The sequence below is a fragment of the Phyllobates terribilis genome, unplaced genomic scaffold, assembly GCF_046119375.1.
Source record: "Phyllobates terribilis strain yellow unplaced genomic scaffold, ASM4611937v1 Scaffold_85__1_contigs__length_6476398, whole genome shotgun sequence".
Lineage (NCBI taxonomy): Eukaryota > Metazoa > Chordata > Amphibia > Anura > Dendrobatidae > Phyllobates > Phyllobates terribilis.
Window position 1 is genome coordinate 3,419,003 of NW_027362845.1, and position 23,955 is coordinate 3,442,957.

The following is a 23,955-nucleotide window of genomic DNA, read 5'->3' on the forward strand; positions in this document are numbered from 1 at the left end:
AAACTCAGAAAATGGAAAAAATGGGAAAAAGAGACGAGGTAAGTGTGAGAATCAACTCCATGTTGTGTGATGTCAGTGAGAATAATTCATGTGGAGTAGATGTCATCTGTCAGTGATGGGATTGTCACATGTATGATTGCTGACAATGACCCCTGACCTCTGTATGATAATATTCCTCTGCCGTCCGGCCACAGTGACTGCACAGCATTATCATGTAATATGGAGTCCCATCACTTACATTATATTTATTTCTCTTCTCATAGGTTCCATCTTCCGCCGGATCTTATCATCCTGCCGGCGTGGATTATCCAGGGCTGCTCGCGCATTTGCATGCTGTCACTGTTGCCCTAAAACCATCTAAAAGACGGGACACCTAAGCATCCAGCGCCCTGAAGTCCAGCAGATCCACCATCACTGCTGGAGCTGTATAGAAGGACCTTCACCATCTACCTGTGGCCTTCTGACTGGTCAACCTGGACAAGTTTCAGTAACGCCTCTGCCATCGGGCTCCACGGTATTCATACTGCTCGTCTGACTTGTCATTTACTGATCACCTGGTATCTGACCTCGGCTATCTTCCTGACTTTAATTTAGTCTATTGATAATGTTCACGATTTTATTCATCCCATTATTAATTAAAAAAAAGTAAAATCTGTTACTGTTGCTCTGATTCCTTTTTGTCTTGAATTCACAAATACTTGTAACTCACTAATTGCTCTTCTTCTCACTAAATGTATTTCTCATTATCCTTAATGCAGCAGTCAGTCTCATATTTCTGTCCAGCAGTTACACTGGTGCCTCCACCCTGTACCAGTCATTACACTCATCCACAAACCTCTCCACACTGCTGCACAGTCCTGCATCTCTACCATATCTACACTCCAATGAGTTAATATTAACATCCTCCATAATCAGGACCTCCCACTCTCATGTCCAAGACATTTTCTCTGCTGCACCAGCTCTCAGGAGTGCACTACTGCAGGCAATCAGGTTCATTCCCACTATCAGAGATTTTAAGTGTGCAGTAGAAACAGATTATTTGTGGCAGGACTATCAAATCACCTCACTATTCTAAGTTTTTCCTACAGCACTCAGTAGCACTTAATATTTGTACATATACAGATAATGGTTGGTGACTGGTTCATGCAGCCTTAATTCCACAAAGATAGAAATAAAAGGTCAACATGTTTCATACATCCAAACCATCCTTAATCATGGCAGAAAAACATAATTTTAAGTTCCCACTATGAATATTTGGTGAGATATCACAGCTGTGTATTTTCACAGCACAAAGAACGCATCTTACAGATCAGCAAATCACAGTGTGCTGACGCTTAGTGTTGTAGTTTTGAACAACACCATTCATTTTATCATATAATGTGTTGAAAAATGAGAAAAAATGCCAGATTTGGGTTCCTTCATTTTACAGTGTGTATTGTGTTGTAAAAACAAACTGACAAAATGATTCAGAGTCAGTAGTACGATTACTGTGATACCAAACTTATAAGGTTTATATATATATATATATATATATATATATATATATATATATATATATACAGTGTTTAGCATAGATCAGTACACCCAAATAGATTTGTCAGCAAACCTGTAGTTTCCTTTCAGAATCATCATTTTATATGGGATACCATACCACAAAATACTCTCGCAAATTTGAGCCATTGAATGCAAACAAGATTTGGTATTTTGCAGACCCCAAAAAAGTAATTTTCTTAACAAACTCATTCAAGATCATGTTTCAAAAATGAGAACATCCCAGTAACAGTCTTAAGAGAAAAGCTAAGTTTAGACAACAAAATTCTAATTAACAAGAACTGAGCCACAGGTAAGTGTAATTATTCATTAAACAGATGTCCAGCAGACAGGTGTCTGTAAAAGGAAGTTACTTAATAAAGAAAACTCCTTCCCATTTCATGCTATCAGCAATGGCACCACATAGAAGGGAAATGTCACAAAACCTGAGAAAGAAAATAATTTCTTTGCAATAAATGTGAAGTCTACAAGAAGATCAGCAAAACTTTACTTATCAGTCAGAATACTGTAGCAAAAGTGATGCAAAACTGTAACAAAGATGGAACTGCAACCATCTTACAGAGACGTCCAGGCCGACTATGGAAGTTAACACCTAAACAAAAGCGTCCTCTGATGAGAAGGGTAAGTGGCACCACATAGAAGAGAAATGTCACAAGACATTTCTGAGAAAGAAAATAATTTCTTTACAAAAAATGTGAAGTCTACAAGAAGATCAGCAAAGCTTTTCTTATCAGTCAGATGGAAGATAACATCTAAACAAAAGCATCTTCTGATGAGAAGAAAATCGACAGGCAAATTCATTGCTATTAGCTGAAGAAGTAGAAAGCCAAACTAGGGTGAGTGTTTTCCATGACACGACACGGTGTACACTGCAAATGAATGGCATTCATGAGTGTCCTCCACAAAGGAAGCCTCTCTCCCTTAAAGCCCATGAACAATAAAAGTCAGTCTACAATTTGCCAGGGTCCATGCTTAAAACTATGAGGACTACCGGGACTCTATACATCTTAGACCTCAGTTCACATTGTCTGGTTTTTTGACTTGTTTGCATTCTGTGCAATTTAAGGGTGTGGCATGCCCTTTGTTGAGCTGATTGGTATATATGTAGCTTACCACGGGCCTAGGTGGTCTGGAGTTGGGACCCGGTCCTATTTGTCTACCCTTTTATATGCATTACTTCAACTTTGATATACAGTAAGGTTTTTAATATAGGCAGTATAGGTACCGTCCCAATTTAGGGTCACCTTGCCGCTGGTGGGACGGCTTGTATACTTTTTTTGATCAAAAATAGTTCACTAAGTACCCTATATTTATTATGCAATTTTGCTTTACATTTATATATAATTATGGTAGGGTATGAGATATATTTTTGTCTTGCTTCTTTTTTGCTAGTGTGAACATGCCTCTGTTTCTTGTATGTCTGCCATCTTAGACCTCAGTTCACATTGTCTGGTTTTTTGACTTGTTTGCATTCTGTGCAATTTAAGGGTGTGGCATGCCCTTTGTTGAGCTGATTGGTATATATGTAGCTTACCACGGGCCTAGGTGGTCTGGAGTTGGGACCCGGTCCTATTTGTCTACCCTTTTATATGCATTACTTCAACTTTGATATACAGTAAGGTTTTTAATATAGGCAGTATAGGTACCGTCCCAATTTAGGGTCACCTTGCCGCTGGTGGGACGGCTTGTATACTTTTTTTGATCAAAAATAGTTCACTAAGTACCCTATATTTATTATGCAATTTTGCTTTACATTTATATATAATTATGGTAGGGTATGAGATATATTTTTGTCTTGCTTCTTTTTTGCTAGTGTGAACATGCCTCTGTTTCTTGTATGTCTGCCATCTTAGACCTCAGTTCACATTGTCTGGTTTTTTGACTTGTTTGCATTCTGTGCAATTTAAGGGTGTGGCATGCCCTTTGTTGAGCTGATTGGTATATATGTAGCTTACCACGGGCCTAGGTGGTCTGGAGTTGGGACCCGGTCCTATTTGTCTACCCTTTTATATGCATTACTTCAACTTTGATATACAGTAAGGTTTTTAATATAGGCAGTATAGGTACCGTCCCAATTTAGGGTCACCTTGCCGCTGGTGGGACGGCTTGTATACTTTTTTTGATCAAAAATAGTTCACTAAGTACCCTATATTTATTATGCAATTTTGCTTTACATTTATATATAATTATGGTAGGGTATGAGATATATTTTTGTCTTGCTTCTTTTTTGCTAGTGTGAACATGCCTCTGTTTCTTGTATGTCTGCCATCTTAGACCTCAGTTCACATTGTCTGGTTTTTTGACTTGTTTGCATTCTGTGCAATTTAAGGGTGTGGCATGCCCTTTGTTGAGCTGATTGGTATATATGTAGCTTACCACGGGCCTAGGTGGTCTGGAGTTGGGACCCGGTCCTATTTGTCTACCCTTTTATATGCATTACTTCAACTTTGATATACAGTAAGGTTTTTAATATAGGCAGTATAGGTACCGTCCCAATTTAGGGTCACCTTGCCGCTGGTGGGACGGCTTGTATACTTTTTTTGATCAAAAATAGTTCACTAAGTACCCTATATTTATTATGCAATTTTGCTTTACATTTATATATAATTATGGTAGGGTATGAGATATATTTTTGTCTTGCTTCTTTTTTGCTAGTGTGAACATGCCTCTGTTTCTTGTATGTCTGCCATCTTAGACCTCAGTTCACATTGTCTGGTTTTTTGTCTTGTTTGCATTCTGTGCAATTTAAGGGTGTGGCATGCCCTTTGTTGAGCTGATTGGTATATATGTAGCTTACCACGGGCCTAGGTGGTCTGGAGTTGGGACCCGGTCCTATTTGTCTACCCTTTTATATGCATTACTTCAACTTTGATATACAGTAAGGTTTTTAATATAGGCAGTATAGGTACCGTCCCAATTTAGGGTCACCTTGCCGCTGGTGGGACGGCTTGTATACTTTTTTTGATCAAAAATAGTTCACTAAGTACCCTATATTTATTATGCAATTTTGCTTTACATTTATATATAATTATGGTAGGGTATGAGATATATTTTTGTCTTGCTTCTTTTTTGCTAGTGTGAACATGCCTCTGTTTCTTGTATGTCTGCCATCTTAGACCTCAGTTCACATTGTCTGGTTTTTTGACTTGTTTGCATTCTGTGCAATTTAAGGGTGTGGCATGCCCTTTGTTGAGCTGATTGGTATATATGTAGCTTACCACGGGCCTAGGTGGTCTGGAGTTGGGACCCGGTCCTATTTGTCTACCCTTTTATATGCATTACTTCAACTTTGATATACAGTAAGGTTTTTAATATAGGCAGTATAGGTACCGTCCCAATTTAGGGTCACCTTGCCGCTGGTGGGACGGCTTGTATACTTTTTTTGATCAAAAATAGTTCACTAAGTACCCTATATTTATTATGCAATTTTGCTTTACATTTATATATAATTATGGTAGGGTATGAGATATATTTTTGTCTTGCTTCTTTTTTGCTACTGTGTATGTGCATCTTATGTGTATGTCCGTATTTTATGTTTGCGTGCACTATGTACAGTACAGACCAAAAGTTTGGACACACCTTCTCATTTAAAGATTTTTCTGTATTTTCATGACTATGAAAATTGTACATTCACACTGAAGGCATCAAAACTATGAATTAACACATGTGGAATTATATACTTAACAAAAAAGTGTGAAACTGAAAATATGTCTTATATTCTAGGTTCTTCAAAGTAGCCACCTTTTGCTTTGATGACTGCTTTGCACACTCTTGGCATTCTCTTGATGAGCTTCAAGAGGTAGTCACTGGAAATGGTCTTCCAACAATCTTGAAGGAGTTCCCAGAGATGCTTAGCACTTGTTGGCCCCTTTGGCTTCACTCTGCGGTCCAGCTCACCCCAAACCATCTCGATTGGGTTCAGGTCTGGTGACTGTGGAGGCCAGGTCATCTGGCGTAGCACCCCATCACTCTCCTTCTTGGTCAAATAGCCCCTACACAGCCTGGAGGTGTGTTTGGGGTCATTGTCCTGTTGAAAAATAAATGATGGTCCAACTAAACACAAACCGGATGGAATAGCATGCCGCTGCAAGATGCTGTGGTAGCCATGCTGGTTCAGTATGCCTTCAATTTTGAATAAATCCCCAACAGTGTCACCAGCAAAGCACCCCCACACCATCACACCTCCTCCTCCATGCTTCACGGTGGGAACCAGGCATGTAGAGTCCATCCGTTCACCTTTTCTGCGTCGCACAAAGACACAGTGGTTGGAACCAAAGATCTCAAATTTGGACTCATCAGACCAAAGCGCAGATTTCCACTGGTCTAATGTCCATTCCTTGTGTTCTTTAGCCCAAACAAGTCTCTTCTGCTTGTTGCCTGTCCTTAGCAGTGGTTTCCTAGCTGCTATTTTACCATGAAGGCCTACTGCACAAAGTCTCCTCTTAACAGTTGTTGAAGAGATGTGTCGGCTGCTAGAAATCTGTGTGGCATTGATCTGGTCTCTAATCTGAGCTGCAGTTAACCTGCGATTTCTGAGGCTGGTGACTCGGATAAACTTATCCTCAGAAGCAGAGGTGACTCTTGGTCTTCCTTTCCTGGGGCAGTCCTCATGTGAGCCAGTTTCTTTGTAGCGCTTGATGGTTTTTCCAACTGCACTTGGGGACACTTTCAAAGTTTTCCCAATTTTTTGCACTGTCTGACCTTCATTTCTTAAAGTAATGATGGCCACTCGTTTTTCTTTACTAAGCTGCTTTTTTCTTGCCATAATACAAATTCTAACAGTCTATTCAGTAGGACTATCAGCTGTGTATCCACCAGACTTCTTCACAACACAACTGATGGTCCCAACCCCATTTATAAGGCAAGAAATCCCACTTATTAAACCTGACAGGGCACACCTGTGAAGTGAAAACCATTTCCGGTGACTACCTCTTGAAGCTCATCAAGAGAATGCCAAGAGTGTGCAAAGCAGTCATCAAAGCAAAGGGTGGCTACTTTCAAGAACCTAGAATATAAGACATATTTTCAGTTGTTTCACACTTTTTTGTTAAGTATATAATTCCACATGTATTAATTCATAGTTTTGATGCCTTCAGTGTGAATGTACAATTTTCAAAGTCATGAAAATACAGAAAAATCTTTAAATGAGAAGGTGTGTCCAAACTTTTGGTCTGTACTGTATATGCATACGTTAAAATGTGTATAGAGTATTAGCATGTGCAAATTTTATATGTGTGCCTAATATAAATATACATGGAAATGTATATGTAGGTGGTGCCTGGAGGGTGGGGGGCCCAGATCAGAAGTCCTGATTAAGGGCCCTTCACTGTCACTGTCTGCCCCTTATATAAACAGTAAAATCTCCTTTAATAACTGGACTTCCATTGGGGTGGACTTCTCATAGATGGCCAGTAGGCATACTATATTGTGAATCTGGGCATCTCTCACAGAAAATCTGATCTGGATATGAGGGTGGTCTTCTATAAGCGGTGATGTTTTGGAGAGATTTAGGGAAAAGTCCCAATGCTTATCCATCGATCTGGTAATTTGAGTAAAATATATGTGTTGATAACTGATCACAAAGTCACAAAATATGTAAGATTTGGCATAACCTGGTTCATTTTTCAAAAAGTTATGCTCAATTTTTTTAGCACCAAGTTTTGTTGCTTTTTTGTAGACTTACACTAACTTAGTATATTGTGTGAGAATTAAATGAATTATGAATTAGTTGGCGCATTTTACCACCCTCTGGGGGTCCCTGACAGTCCTTCTTTACCGGCCCTGTAGTGATGCCAATGTAAACTTCCAAGTGACCGCGCAGTCAATCACTGTCACGAATGCAGGACAACCTATGATTAGCTAATTTTTGGGAAATCCTTATAACAAAAGGGGATTGAAAATATTTACAATTATTTTAAAAGCATTAAAAAAAAACAGACCCAATACTTATAATTAGTTTGTTGAAAGTAGTCTAATTAAAGGGAGCTGAAAGGATTAGAGATTATGAACCCGATTCACCAGTGTTTTTGCCAGAAAACTGGCATAAAGCTCCTGAAAAGTTGCAAAGTTTTGTGACTTTTCCCATTTTCACATAATTTTAACTTCTTTAAAGCCCAAGACGTACTGATACGTATCTGCGCCCTGGGACTTAAGAGCCTGATACGTATTAGTACATCTTTGTGATCGCGCACACAGGCTGTGCGGGCGTGATCGCCGCCGGGTGTCAACTGATTGTCACAGCTGACACCCGGTGCTATGTGCTGGGAGAGGTCCCGCACATTAACCCCCGCAATGCTGCGATCGAAGTCGTTCGCAGCATTGCGGGGGCAAGGGGAGGTGATCGGGATAGTCACCTCTCCTGCCGGCGTCCAGCAATGTGTGCCGCGGCTTCCCGGATGTTGCCATGATGACCCGATTCACTGAGGGGTGCAGTTTTAAGAATGGTGTCACTTTTGGGTATTTTCAGTCATAAAGACCCCTCAAAGTGACTTCAAATGTGATGCGGTCCCTAATAAAATGGTTTTGTAAATTTTGTTGGAAAAATGAGAAATCGCTGGTCAATTTTAACCCTTATAGCTCCCTAATAAAAATAAATTTGGGTTCCAAAATTGTGCTGATGTAAAGTAGACATATGGGAAATGTTATTTATTAACTTTTTTTGTGTGACATATCTCTCCGATTTAAGGGCATAAAAATTCAAATTTTGAAAATTGCAAAATTTTCAAAATTTTCGCCAAATATCTGTTTTTTTCACAAATAAACACAGGTGATATTGAAGAAATTTTACCACAATCATAAAGTACAATATGTCATGAAAAAATATTCTCAGAACCAGGGGGATCCGTTGAAGCGTTCCAGAGTAATTACCTCATAAAGTGACAGTGGTCAGAATTGTAAAAATTGGCCTGGTCATTAACGTGCAAACCACTTTGGGTTGTAAAGGGGTTAAGGACTCTACCTGCATATACAGTCATGGCGGAAAGTGCTGGCACCCTTGAAATTGTTTCAGAAAATTACACATGTTTTATTACACGCATGTTTATTTCCTTTGTGTTTATTGGAACAACACAAAAAAACTGAGAAAAAAAAGGCAAATTGGACATAATTTCACACAAAACTCCAAAAATGGGCCGGAATACATATATATATTTTTGATGGGACAACACTGAAGATGCGACACTTTGATACAATGTACAGTAGTCAGTGTACAGCTTGTTTAACTGTAAATTTGGTGTGCCTGCAAAATAACTCAACACACAGCCATTAATGTCTATACCGCTGGCAACAAAAGTGAGTACACCCCTAAGTGTGTTCTCAGCTGATGTTATTTGTTGGTTTTTCTTTGCATCCCGAACAATTTTCTTGGCAGTTGTGGCTGAAATTTTTGTTGGTCTACCTGACTGTGGTTTGGTTTTTACAGAGCATCTGATTTTCCATTTGTTAATCACAGTTTGAACACTGCAGACTGGCATTATCAATTCCTGGGATATCTTTTTGTATCCCTTTCCTGTGTTATACTCTTTTTGCCTCCCTTTCCTGTGTTATACAGTTCAACTATCTTTTCCCGTAGATCCGTTGATAAATCTTTTGCTTTCCCCATCTCAAAATCCAGAAACGTCAGTGGCTGGATCCCAGAAACTCACTCAGCTTTATGCACACACACTGATCATTGTACCCTGTACAGATTCAAGACACCCTGTACCAGATGCAGCAGAGCAGCCCCAGAACATAACTGTGCCTCCAGCATGTCTCACAGTAGCTACAATGCTCTTTGTAGGCTTCATTTTTACATCTGTGAACCTAGAGCTCATGTGATTTGCCAAAAAGTTCCAGTTTTGTCTCATCTGTCTCTACTTAGAGTAATTGTTTTAATGCATAGTACACATGGAAATAAGCGACTTTGTTAATTATATTATCAGAGAAATTTGCTCCTTTGTCTTCCTGGACTGATCTTTCACTCTTAATTTCTCGGATAAACTCTGTATTCAAAGGATCCAAAGGATGAAAGAGTCTACAATATACACAATGCAGGATGAATATGCCTGGCTACCCCCGTAACGTCAGTGTGTAACAATAATTTTTGTGCGTTGATTGGGGGTGAACGTAATCAGCACTGCAGACCCGGCAATCTTATCTTAACCTCCTCCCTTTAGCCGTCCTTTACCTCTCAACTGGTTCTCCGTACAGAATTGCTCCCATTTTCTCTTATACTCCTAGATTTTGGTTCAGTCTCAATGATTTCCAGGACTTATTCTTTTAATTAAAAATGCATTTTGCTCATGTTTGTATAAATGTGCTATGAAATCTGTGGTATATTTTGGATGTCTTATCCTCTTGAGTCGTCTCTCTCATTATAAGTCAATTATGCAGGACATCTCCATTTTCTTATTTGAACAGATGGCTATATTGCCAGGACATCTTGAGCGATGTCAGAGAGTGATGTCGAAAATGAGTCATGGTGAATGTAGAATGAATAACCGAAGCACCACTATATTTATGCTGGAGATGCTGTATTGTGGAGGCTTAATTTTAATGTTTAATTCGTGGTGCTTAGGTTGCACTCCCACATCTGTGATGCACGGCCTGAGCACCGGACTCGCTACCCAAACTCTACAGCCTCCTGCTGTTCTGGTCAGGAGCCCAGCGGCCAGTCCGTGCATCCATCGTTCTACACTCGGACCGCGACACACAGATATGCGAGTCTGGCCTTCATTTTCTGAATGGTTTATATAACCCAAAGCTATTAAAACAGACTTTTCCTTCAGAATGGGGGTGTTATTTTAAGACACTCCCTTTACTTAAAGTTAGCCCAACTAAAAGAATACAGTGCACTTAACCTCTGCAGCCTATCACTTGACTCAAAAGTGATGGCAAGATAGCTGGCATGAGACTTCTGAGCCCAGTGATTGGCTGCCACAATCACATATGCTGTAGTCGTGCTGTCACCACTGCAGCCTGTCAGCAAAGACTAGGGGCAGAGGTGAAGAGGCAGCATTTGGACCTTAGATGAGTAAGTTAATTTTGTTATTTTTACATTGGACACAAAAAATAATTATAAACCCCTTAAGCCAAAACTGGCCAAGACTAAGTTTTGTTAATGTTTTGGACCCGTTCCTGCTTTTTGGCTTTTAGAGGTTTTCTCATGCTGCTCTATAAAGACATATGGACATATTAGAGGGGTGATAGTCTTAGTAGTTACCTCGGGGGGGCCTTAATGGAAAGCTACTCTGTGCTCGTCTATCCATCTCTCCTTGTATTACAAGATCGGCCATACTGCGGCTGTGAATCTGCCTGGCTGGCCCTGACTTTCCAATGCAAAATTAGCTAATTGATGGAAGTACTGGAAACCAGACCTGGCGGACCCATGACCTTCTTGAAAGGTTTTGTCTCTAATAACAAAATCTCCTTGCAAATTACTGTCTAGGAAAACCTGAGAGTGAATATTGGCTGATCAACATTTAGGAATCGTAGCTGATCAATGGGTTTGGAAGAGATTCATGATGCAATTGTTCCAAGGCCGGCCATGTACTAGAAATTGCAGATATTTCTCAGATTTATTCCATGCTGATCTGTGAAGGAGACGAAGTTAACCACTTAATGACTGCCAACGTATTTTTTTTCTTATGAGGGTCATTAAGGGACCTTATTCTATAGTTCATCAAAAGGCTGAACTATATAATAAGTCCTGACCCACCATTGCTCTCAGCCTTCGATCGCGACAGTTTAAAGGGAACGTGGGATCAGATTCTTGCTGTCTGAACCACGGGCAGCATGAATCAGAGCCTGGTTGTGGGATTGCAGCCGGGTATATTTTACTCTGAAACGCTGAGGTGTCTCAGAGTATTTAAAGCCTCAACTGAACGTGAGCTCCAGAAGCTTCCTGCCACCTGTATTAGTTATCATCGGTCCTCTCACTTCCCTGGGTGTAGTCTTCCTGGTAGCTACAGCGATGGTTTCCTCCCTCTTCCTTTTCTCTCTACAGATACTTATTGAATATATACCTACTGATTGTTGGAGGCTGACCAAGTATTTTTAATATGACTGAGCAAAGGTTTCATCTTAAAGCCATAGACTACTAGCCAAACTACATTTCTCCTGACTCCCACATACACATACCTTCTTGGCTGAGTGTGCATGTGTTCTCAGTGAGGAGAGGGCAGTCAGTCTATGCCAGGCCGCTCTCGAGGTGGGTAATGTGCTCTCAGCAGTTTTTCCCCTGACCACAAAAGGATCAGGCATATTGAAATCCAACATACCCGATGCTTCTTTTCCCAGTCATCTGCCATTGATTAGATTATTGTCCAGTGCTACTGAATTTAGCAGATCCAGTTACCATTAATGTATGACTGCTCTTAGGCATAATTCACAATACGGTTGAGTCTGGTCAGTTCTCTCCTTGGCTGAGCTGGAAACAAATGAAAAGTTGTCCAGTTTTGTGCACTTGTTTGGACATCCACCATTTCAGTGTCTTCACGAGACGTCCGACACAAACAAAGAAACTCTCAGATTAGTTTTGTTATCTGTTTCATTTTGGTGCTTTTTTTTTTTACTACACTGTGGAGAAAAATGGCTAGTGGACCATACAGATGTGAACGAGCTTTTCTTTTCTGAAGTGAATGGATGATCTGACAAGAAAAAGGTCAAATAATAACAAAAAAGGGTGGGTCAGGTCTGGGGTTGTCTCCAGCTGCATAGTTTCTGCAGGGCTGGATGGGACGCTGGTGTTTTGACACATGGTTTCACTCAGATTTCATGGAGGAAAAAGAGAAGAGGAAATAGCTGTGGTAGATCACAAGGATTTGAGAAGAAATCACATACCGCTCTCCAGCAAGGAGGAAAAGTGAAAACATCATTTGGATGACCTATTTTCCTTGGAAGAACTGCAGCTTTAATAAGTGCAAGCCAGAAGTTGTTAATGAAGGACTTGTTATCTTCAGTATCTGATGAGGCATCACTTACATGTTACTTTAGTAATTATGGCGGCCAGATCTCACCAGAGATGGGGGGGGGGGGTACATTTCACAGCATTTCAGGCAACATCATGGAACGGGTCCTCTTTCAACTTATATTTGCAGTAGGCAGAAGAAATACTCCTAAAAACTGGGCTTTCAGGAAATGACCTGAAGGACTGCGCCCCTTGATAAATTTCAGCTACAGAGGTTTATAGATGCTGAAAGATGACCCAAGGCTGTATTTTTACAGCGATTTTTGGACAGAATTTTTTTTTTTTTCAGGTGACACACATTCCAAAAAAGTGTAAAAACCAGGGTGCTGAACACTGCAACAAATCATTGCTTTTTACTGTAGAAAATGTATTTAGATTGTAACATGTTTTTATGTAATTAATAGGCACACGCAAATTGTTAAAATCATGACCAAAACTGTGGAAACCTTCCACCATATCTGCCTTACAAATGCACTTGAGAAACTTGTCAGTGTCCCTTGTTTTGCAACATGAAATAGCACAGCCGAGACATTGTGAAAGAAACTTTTGCCATGTTGTTTTGGGTTTTTTTGTTGTTGTTTTTTAAATCCAAGGGAACCTATGGCTGACGAATGGCACTGTATGCCTTTACAGTAGCCTTTGTCAGAGGTATATATTGGGGAATTCTTCCATCCGATGGACACAGCAAATTGCACGTTGAAAAGATCCCTCGAGGAAGGACAAGTTGGCCTATTTTCATATTTCTATGGTTCTTGTGCTCGTGATTTGATTTTGCACATGAAAAATTGCAACATGCAGTAATTTCGTCCATTTTTCAGACCAGATATTGCATATTTAAATGGCAGGCGGATGAGCAACTTAAAGCAGCATGTTTACCCTGCAGCTTAACCCCGAATAAAAACTCTTACTGTAAATTTTAACAGGCGCAATTTTTTTTTTTCTCTTAGCCAGACATCAAGCAAACCCAAAAACTTGAGTCAATTTTCCAGACTCTTCAGCTGCTTTGAGGGCTGTGGAGACAGAGGAGTTGGAGCTAGTTTTGGGTGGAGTTGGAATTTGTAGGAATGCACCAACTTAAAATAATATACATGTTTATTTTTGCTTTAAGGAGTTGTCCACTGCTTTCACATTGCTTCCTTATCTATAGGATAGGGCATCAGTGTATGATCGGCTGGGGTCCTGCTCGCGGCACCCCCGCCAATCAACTGTTATCGGCGCCGCCGGTCGGAAGTTCTTGCCTTCGGTGCTTTTCCGTCAAGTTGTAGTGGCCAGCGCTTGTTACTGCACATCCGCCTCCTTAAAGGAGATATCCAGCACTTTTTTTTTTACTTTTTTTTTTTCTTATTGGGCTAAGAACTTACCGTCAGGTAGTTGCTAGCTACCTGCCTGTTCTGCCCAGCATAGATCTGCTCCAGCTCAGAGTGATCACGGACCACTCCTGAGAGCGATTCTTCTGCTTCTGGTGACATCAGTTCAACAGAGCAGCTCCTTCTCTTCCTCTCTGCTCTGTTGGTCGGGCGTCTCTGCTGATCTCATACTGATTGATAGTTATCTACCCACTGCCTGACTGCAGGGAGTAGGCTGTCAATCAGAAGAGCTGTTCTGTTCACATCAGGTCAAAGGAAGCTGGAGAATCACCGCCTGAACACATCATCACAGGGCAGAACGGGCAGGTAGATGGCAACTACCTGCCGGTAAGTTCTTAGCCCAATAGGCCAAAAACTTCAAAGTCCTGATGACCCCTTTAGCTCTGTTAATAGAATAGAAAATATTTTGAAGTCAATATGCAGTCCCTATGTAATACTGTTACCATTTTACTGTAATAAGCTTGTTCTTACTAATTGTTGGCTCTTTATGAAAGAGTCGGAGTGTAGAAAAATAGGCATTATAAGCATGGCTTACTGACCCCACAGCCCTGCTTCTATCAGCTGAGATTCCTACTATTTTTTGGAAAAGCAGCTACTAATACTTTCTAGTATAGCAGAGGATAACCAATATTTAGTTGTGATTTTCATTATTATGATATTTTTTTCCCCTCTGTACAATATTGTATTATGTGACTTTGCACGTTACATGTTATTTAGATAAGAAGTATCCGGCTAATTGTTACTAATTATTATCAAACCCTTTGTGCTCAGAGGCCATGTCAGAATCCATTCATTGATGACTTGTGTAGCTTGATGGCTAAAACAGGTCTTTAAAATACATGTCTTTCCTTTTCTTCCAGGAACTTCTTTTCTAAAAGATCAAAGGACCTCAAATCCGCAGCTGTTTGGTAAAGTTCCTCCTAGAGAGAGCGCTCAGAAAGACTGTAAAATCATTCAGCAGGTGAGCGGCCTCCCCGTATAGACCCCATCCCAGTCCATGAACTGTTTATATACAAACCTTACATGGGAAGTCTTCGCTGTGCGATTGTGCACTGGACGTACAATTGTGTTTAGTTAACAGTCTCTGTCTAAGCTTTGTGCACAATTTACAGACGTAAGCATCACTTATTTGCACTGCAAGCTCCCAAAACCTGTTTTCTGTATTAATGTATTTTTCCTACTGCTTTATGAATTTAGTTATTAGGGTAAGATCAGACTTACTGGATTTTCAAGTGGAAATTGTGAACAGTAGAAAAATGGCAATATATTAAAATCCACAGCACCAACTTTATCTGAATGAGGCATTTAAACAGCCCTCCAGTCTCATTACTCTTGTTGTGTGTTCGGCAGTTAACGATCAATGATCTTTATTATTTTACTCATTTTTATAGCCCCATTACTTACATGCCACATTACAGACATTTGTGAGCCCCAATGGGGACAGTGATGATGATCTACTGTACATTTCCTATCAGAGTGTGGGAGGAAACCAATGAAAACACGGCGAGAACGAACAAACTCCTTGCAGATGTTATCCTTAAGCTCTTCCTGTTCAGCTCTTGTTCTTCTTCCAGGCTTTGCTGTTGACGGGGCGTGATTGCCCAAGTCATGGTGATTGACAGCCGGCTTCACAGTGGCCTGTCAATCAGCAGGACATCAGCAGTCACGCCCCGTCAGCACAGCGGAAAATAAGCATCTGCTCTGTTATATGATGTTATCGGAAGCCACAGAATCGCCGTCAGAACCCATCCGTGATTGCTCAGAGGATTGGTATCGGACACTACAGTCAGGTATTAGCAACTGCTTGCCTGTAAGTTGTGATGCCCATGAAAAGAAAAAAATAGACCCTGATAACCCCTTTAATGGGAACCTAGCAACCTAGTGCTAACCACTGAGCCACCATGCTGCCCATCTTGCAGTATGTACTTTATCATCATTCTGCCCGCCTTTTAAAAAAAAATGTCCTACTGGTGAGCTTGTGATAGTATTCTGCTGGTATAAAGCAGTCAGTAAGCGGTGACTGAGCTTCCGGGAAAGGGACCAGTAATAATATGGAGTGTCTGACTACCTCCCTCTGTAGAAGAAAAACTGAGAAAAAAGCGCGCTATATGAAGAACCTGATAGGTAGATGTGACGGAAACAGCCAAAAGGCCACTCACCTATTGGAGTTGTGCACCCCTGCACAACTCCGGTGTTAGTGTGAGGATGGAAAGAGCAGGCACGTCTCACCGCAGGGTACAGGTGGCTTGGCATACCACGTGCCGTGCGCTGCAGACCGCCGCTCGTGCTCACCGCTTCCAGGTTCCAAGTTGCAGACCACGTGACCGCCCACAGATCACATGACTCAGGATCAGATGTGCATCACCACAGGTCCTGAAAGTTAGGAGAGTGCAGCCCCTAACCGCAGGTCCTGAGTTGAGCAACGAAAGGGGGATTTTATGGTAAGGGGATTTAAGAATGATTGACTAGAAGCTGCTCCTGCCGCTAACCCCAAAAGGGGGACTGAAAGTGGTCCAAGTTAAATAAAATAAAAAAGCGGTCTATAGGGCGCTAAAAGAATGAACACTAGAGGTAAAAGATTTAGGGCTAAAAAATAAAATACATTTAATGAGCCCTTTTCACAACGCGTTTCGATAATTAACTATCTTCCTCAGGTGGTACAAGGGTATGAGCACAAACATAAAATATATATAGACAAGGATTCACAGTGATTGGTTGATACTAATTAGTTAACCTGGGTCCAAACAAAGGAAACCCTTCATGTGCTGGTGCAAAGTGTCCACATTGGTTTCACATAAGCCACCTTCACATGAATACAAAGTATCAAAAACACATTGGATAAGATATAGAATATGGCAATACAAGTTGGTAAACAGTTATTCAAAAATACATCTGTAGTGCCTACATCAATTTCATAGAAGTCACCTACACATAAATACAAAGAATCGAAACATATTAAGTGAGATATAGAGTAGTAATAAATATTAAAAAACAGTTATTCAAAACTGTAACATAAAAAAAAAAAATTACCCCCAAGGGTTAATAGACAAAATTAAGTATATATTTTCAAAGAATATACATCACCAATGCAAAGCACACAAAAACATCACTGAATTATGATGCATTGCAAATTAGCGATGGAAGAAAAAAGAAAAACATTTAAAACATAGCAATTATAATTCCATTAGAAAGGAGAAGGAAATGACCTTAAGAACTGGTTACATTTTCAAGGGCCAAATTCAGACCCTCAGGGGCCAACGTGCCCAACTTGAAGATCCAAAAACTTTCTTTATTAATCAAACTCACTAGTCGGTCGGGGACAGTATCAGGTATGTGGTCTATAATAGTTAGCCTCATATCTCCTGGATCTTTTTGATGAACAATGCTAAAATGTTTGGATACGCTGTGTAATTGATAGCCTATCCGAATGTTATGTCTGTTTATTTAGACGTGCGTGCATAGTTTGTATCGTTCGACCCACGTACTGGAGGTTGCAAGTACACTCAAGCAAATAGATCACATGTGTCGATTGACAATTCACATTGTGTTTGATAGAGAATTTTTTTTCCTGTGGTATCTGATGAAAAATTCTTTTGATTACCACTTTGAATGACTCTACGACATAAACATTTAGCCATATTACAGGAAGACGCCCCGAACAGACACCCCCTTGTGAGGGTTGTGTTCTAGATTTCAAGGATGTGTTACTTGGTGCTATTAAGTTTCGCAAATTTCTGTTCTTCCTATAGAGAATGCTCGACTTGTTGGGTATAAAGGGTCCTAAAATAGGGTCACCCTTCAAGATAAACTAGAATTTATTCAAAATATTATGGATGGTAACCCTAGATTGACTAAATATGGTGACCATGCTCCATCTAGTCAAGTCTGAGGCTAATTTATTTCTACTCTTATTTTTATCAGTGAATGACTCAATCCTATCAAGACACATACCCTGTGTAAGGGTTTTAGTTCTGGAGAAAGCATCCATCAATAACTTTTTGGGGTAGCCTTTCTGTAGAAATCGTTTTTTCAATATTTTAGATTCCACTAAAAATGCAGAATCTCTGGTGCAGTTTTTTCGGACCCTCTAATATTGCCCATAAGGGACATTGGTGATCCATTTACTCAAATGTCCATGCACATCTACATGTATCGGTTCAGTCTCTATAGATTGGTGACCAGGGAAGGGCTTTGTGGGGGTGGAATTATAGTTTTTCCTCTCTTTTCTTCTAATAAAAAATGTTGTTGTATAGTTAGTTTTTAAAAAAAATCATTGAGATCAAGATATAAAGAAAACACATTAGTAGGAGAATTAGGGCAGAAGGACAAACCTCGTTCAAGTAATCGGATCTTATCATCGGTTAAAATATGGTCCGACAAATTAAAAATTCCTAAATTCCCATTCGTGCTATTGTATTCTAATCTGCCTTTGTCCTTTTTTCGGATATATCCAGTAGAGGTACCGGGTTTGCGGAGGGTTCGTCCTCTCCCTCTACAATCCCGTTTTCTCTTTTTCTCTTTGGGTGACGTCCGGGCGCAACCCGAAAAAAACTGTGTGATTTTTGAATCCCTCATATTGGGATTCTGAATGTAGGTAGCATTTTTCTCATTTAGAGAAGCCGAAAAATGGGCTCTAGTTGATGATTCTTGTACAGATGGGGTTAAGTCAATTGTCGAAGATACATTTCGTAAAACAAGTAAGGGAACTACAGGATGAGTGATGTTGGTGGTATTAGATTCCTTAACCCCTTAAGCCCCGGAGCATTTTTCGTTTTTGCATTTTCGTTTTTGCTCCCCTTGTTCCCAGAGCCATAGCGTTTTTATTTTTTGGTCAATATGGCCATGTGAGGGCTTATTTTTTGCGGGACGAGTTGTACTTTTCAACGCCATTACTAGTTTTATCATATCCTGTACGGGAAAACGGGAAAAAAATTCCAAGTGCGGTAAAATTGCAAAAAAAGTGCAATACCACAGTTGTTTTTTATTTATTTATTTTACCATGTTCACTGAATGCTAAAACTGACCTGCCCTTCTTATTCTACAGGTCATTACGAGTTCATAGACACCAAACATGTATAGGTTCTTTTATATTTAAGTGGTGAAAAAAAATTCCAAAATTTGGTAAAAAAAAAAAAAAAAAATAGCGCCATTTTCTAAGACCCGTAGCGTCTCCATTTTTCGTGATCTGGGGCTGGTTGATGGCTTATTTTTTGCGTGCCAGGCTGACGTTTTTATTGATAACATTTGGGGTAGATCCGATGTTTTGATCGCCCGTTATTGCATTTTATTGCAATTTTGCGGCGACCAAAAAACGTAATTCTGGCGTTTAGAATTTTTTTCTCGCTACGCCGTTTACCGATCGGAATAATTCTTTTTTTATGTTGATAAATCGGGCGATTCTGAACGCGGCGATACCAAATATGTGTATGTGGTTTTTTTTTATATATATTTTATTTTGAATGGGGCGAAAGGGGGGTGATTTAAACTTTTATATTTTTTTATTTTTTTTTATATTTTTAAAATCTTTTTTTTTTTACTTTTTGCATGCTTCTATAGTCTCCATAGGAGACTAGAAGCAGCAACTATCCGATCACCTCTGCTACATACAGGGGACGAGCAGGTCCCCTGCATGCAGCAGAAATGGTCCTGTGCTATGAGCGCCGACCACTAGGTGGCGCTCATAGCGACAAGATCATGACAACCACAGGCGTCTGCTGCAGACCCTGGGTTGTCATGCACGCCCATCGGCGACCCGCGATCACGTGACGGGGTCGCCGGTGGGCGGGGCTTATGACGCGCTACCCGGAAGCGCGCGTTAAATGCTGCTGTCGGAGATTGACAGCAGCATTTAACTGGTTAACAGCCGCGGGTGGATCGCGATTCCACCCGCGGCTGTTGCGGGCACATGTCAGCTGTAAGAATCAGCTGACATGTGCTCCGTTCAGTGAGGGCTCAGCGCAGCAGCCCTCACTGAACGGAGGGTACGCAAATATGCGTACTAATACGTCCCCGGTAAGTAAGGGGTTAATCCCATCCACAACAGGTGATTCAAACGAAGTGAGAAAGTGTATAGTTGTGCACTGTCAACAAGGATAAATTCTTGAGGTCAACATGGACCTCCATTTGTGTAGATATGGCTGTGGGTGGGGAGTTGATTTCAAGGTCTGATGAAAACTGGACTGGATCTTTATCTATAGAATGGACTATTGGGGCTATATCCAAAGATGTGGGATTTTAGTCCAAAAAGGACTGCATCGTCTGAACAGTGTCTAAATTTTCTGTATCAATTGAAACCCTCTTATTATTTTCTGACCTATTTTTATCTGCCATAGATTTCATGACTCCCATTTTTGTAGAAACAGTTGGTAAAGTTTTCTTGTGCTGTTCATAAAAACTCTTTTGTTTAATAGATTTAAGAAATTTTAAAGACAAACTTCTCTTTTTGTCAGGGGAATCGGGTGTGGTAAACGGAGGATTTGGAATTAAAATAGGATCAGATTTCGATCCCTCAGTGAAATTAGCTGGTTCCTGTCGGGATGGAATAGAGGAACCAGCAATTGCATCTATTGCACATATGTCCTTCCTATCCCGTAGTAATTTTGCTGCTTTTTTCCTTATAATCTCCTCTTCAAATTTAATTAGTCTGATTTTGAGATTTGCATCCTTCTCATTAAACTCTACAAAGGGAACAAATGAATCAAGCTTCCTTCTGAGAGATTTAAGTTCCTCTAGGGCCTGTTGCGCTAGAAGAGTTCTCTTGGTGATGAGAAGATTCATCATACCAAAGAAACCAATGTGGACACTTTGCACCAGCACATGAAGGGTTTCCTTTGTTTGGACCCAGGTTAACTAATTAGTATCAACCAATCACTGTGAATCCTTGTCTATATATATTTTATGTTTGTGCTCATACCCTTGTACCACCTGAGGAAGATAGTTAATTATCGAAACGCGTTGTGGAAAGGGCTCATTAAATGTATTTTATTTTTTAGCCCTAAATCTTTTACCTCTAGTGTTCATTCTTTTAGCGCCCTATAGACCACTTTTTTATTTTATTTAACTTGGACTACCTCCCTCTGTAAGCACCGTACTCGCAGGTCACAGTCCTGATGGAGCGGAGTTAGAGGAGGCTAGCCGCAATGCAGTAGTGAAATAAATGACAGTCATGTATTGACTTGGATATATTATTTTTGTTTTTAAAAACCCGAGTGTACAATTGCTTACAGGGGACTGCCTGAGCTGAACTGAAACCTCTACAGAATCGTGAATGTGTGCAATGTCCCCAGCTGATCAACGGTCACATAACCGCATGAAAGCAATTTGTATACTTGTGGGCACATGCCAACTATACGTAAGAATTGAGCGAAACTGAGACCATCCACTGACGGGGGAACTATGACAGTGTGTGCTTTACTCATGGGCACAATTCTGTAGTCTGCAAACTTTTAATTTCAGCCCTGACAATCCCGTTCTTTCGTTTTATTACTCTTTTCCAAGAGCAAAAAGGTTTTATTATTTTTCCATTGACACAGCCATGTGAGGATTTTTTTTTTTGCAGAACGAGTTGTAGTTTTGAATGATGCAATTAATTTTGCTATAAAACATACAGTTATAAAAAAGGCAGCCATACTTGCCAATACCTAGTCGCAATACTAATGTACAACGGGATGTAGCAGCCCTCAGGTGGAGACAGAGCTGGTGCAAAATACTGATGAAATAACCACTCTCACACCTACCGTATTTTTTGGACTATAAGATGCACCGGACCATAAGAAGCACCTAGGCTTTAGAGAAGAAAAAAAAAATATTTACGCAAAAGATGTGTTCATGATGCACTTTTAAGGGGAAGGGGGTCTTCTGCTGACACTGGTATAGGGGTAATGTCCCCCAATTCTGACAATATCCCCCATCCTGGTATATATGCCCCCCCCTTCCTTTTATACGTGGTCCCCATCCTGGTATGCTTGGCATCCCTCCATCCTGGTATGCCTGGCATCCCTCCATCCTGGTATGCATGGAACTCCTCCATCCTGGTATGCATGGCACCCATCATCCCTATCCTGGTGTGCATGGCACCCCTAATCCCTATCCTGGTATGCATCGCACCCCTCATCCCTGTCCTGGTGTGCATTGCACCCCTCATCCCTGTCCTGGTATGCATGGCACCCCTCATCCCTGTCCTGGTATGCATGGCACCCCTCATCCCTGTCCTGGTATGCATGGCACCCCTCATCCCTGTCCTGGTATGCATGGCACCCCTCATCCCTGTCCTGGTATGCATGGCACCCCTCATCCCTGTCCCGGTATGCATGGCACCCCTCATCCCTGTCCCGGTATGCATGGCACCCCTCATCCCTGTCCCGGTATGCATGGCACCCCTCATTCCTGTCCCGGTATGCATGGCACCCCTCATCCCTGCCCCGGTATGCATGGCACCCCTCATCCCTGCCCCGGTATGCATGGCACCCCTCATCCCTGTCCCGGTATGCATGGCACCCCTCATCCCTGTCCCGGAATGCATGGCACCCCTCATCCCTGTCCCGGTATGCATGGCACCCCTCATCCCTGTCCCGGTATGCATGGCACCCCTCATCCCTGTCCCGGTATGCATGGCACCCCTCATCCCTGTCCCGGTATGCATGGCACCCCTCATCCCTGTCCCGGTATGCATGGCACCCCTCATCCCTGTCCCGGTATGCATGGCACCCCTCATCCCTGTCCCGGTATGCATGGCACCCCTCATCCCTGTCCCGGTATGCATGGCACCCCTCATCCCTGTCCCGGTATGCATGGCACCCCTCATCCCTGTCCTGGTATGCATGGCACCCCTCATCCCTGTCCTGGTATGAATGGCACAGCAATCTCCGTCCTGGTATGCATGGCACAGCAATCCCCATCCTGGTATGCATGGCACCCCTAATCCCTATCCTGGTATGTATGGCCCCCTCATCTTTATCCTGGTATGTGTGGCCCCCTCATCTTTATCCTGGTATGTATGGCACCCTCATCTTTATCCTGTTATGTATGCCCCCCTCATCTTTACCCTGGTTTGTATGGCCCCCTCATCCTTTTCCTAGTATGCATGGTCCCCGTAATCCCCATCATGCTGCACATATAAAAAATAAATATATAAACACTCTTACTCACCTTTCTTCTCTCCTCCAGCGCTGACGCCTGTCTGCCCGCACTGATCTCCCCATGTGAGCCGCGCATGGCGTCACTGCCATGCGCGGCTCACAAGGAGAGATCAGCTGACGGAAGTCACTGCTCCCCGCGCCGGGACTGTGTGCGCGGGGAGCGGTGACTTCATGCTCCTTCATAGCCGGCACACAGCTTAGCCGCGCTGCGGCTCCTGCTGCTACCGGGTTATCTCGTGTGCCCGCTTATTAAAGGGCATGAATATTCACCCCCTCCCCACGCCCATGGGCGTGGAGAGAGGTTAAATATTCATGCCCTTTAACAGCGGGCACAGGCGATTCCGGCAGCAGCTGCGGCTACACTGTGTGCTGCTATTAAGGAGCATGAATATTCAGTGCTCCCCATGGGCGTGGGGAGCAGTGAATATTCATTTTCTTTAGCAGCGGGGACAGTGTAGGCTGCAGCAGGCGGCTGCTGCCTCCTGTGCCCCGCTCTTCCACCGCTACCGCTCCCCACAGCACAGTATATATACTCACCCCTCCCCAACATTCGGACTATAAGATGCACCCCCCATTTTCCTCCAAAATTTTGGAGGAAAAAAATGCGTCTTATAGTCTGAAAAATACGGTACTATTCATGGAGGGGATTAGAAATGCACAGGATAAGGCTTGTATAGGGCGCCAGTCACACAGATACATGTAGTGCAACATGCCAACTTGCAGCCTATTAGTGATGCCAAAGCTATTACAGAATTTCCCCAAAAATAAGCCCTAGCATGATTTTACAGGATTTTTGGAGGATGCTTGACATATAGGCCCTACTCCAAAAATAAGTCTTAGTTAGTCAGGGCTGGCGTTAGGAGAGGGGAGCAACTGGGCAATTTATCAGGGCCCCTACTCTCTTTGGGGCTCTTAGCATTTCTATTCCAAGGCTGCTTAAGGACCTTTGGTGACA

General features: G+C 41.7%; 1 protein-coding gene across 1 annotated transcript in view; it reads left to right on the forward strand.

Moving 5' to 3' along the window:
- The first annotated feature begins 9,915 nt into the window (after positions 1-9,915).
- Positions 9,916-23,955, forward strand: part of LOC141197629 (uncharacterized) — a 74,583-nt gene continuing 60,543 nt past the window's right edge. Inside the window, exons 1-4 of the mRNA XM_073662712.1 lie at positions 9,916-10,009; positions 14,724-14,824; positions 18,458-18,560; positions 20,274-20,456. Coding sequence (XP_073518813.1) covers positions 9,916-10,009; positions 14,724-14,824; positions 18,458-18,560; positions 20,274-20,456 — 481 coding nt within the window. The remainder of the gene's footprint in view (positions 10,010-14,723; positions 14,825-18,457; positions 18,561-20,273; positions 20,457-23,955) is intronic.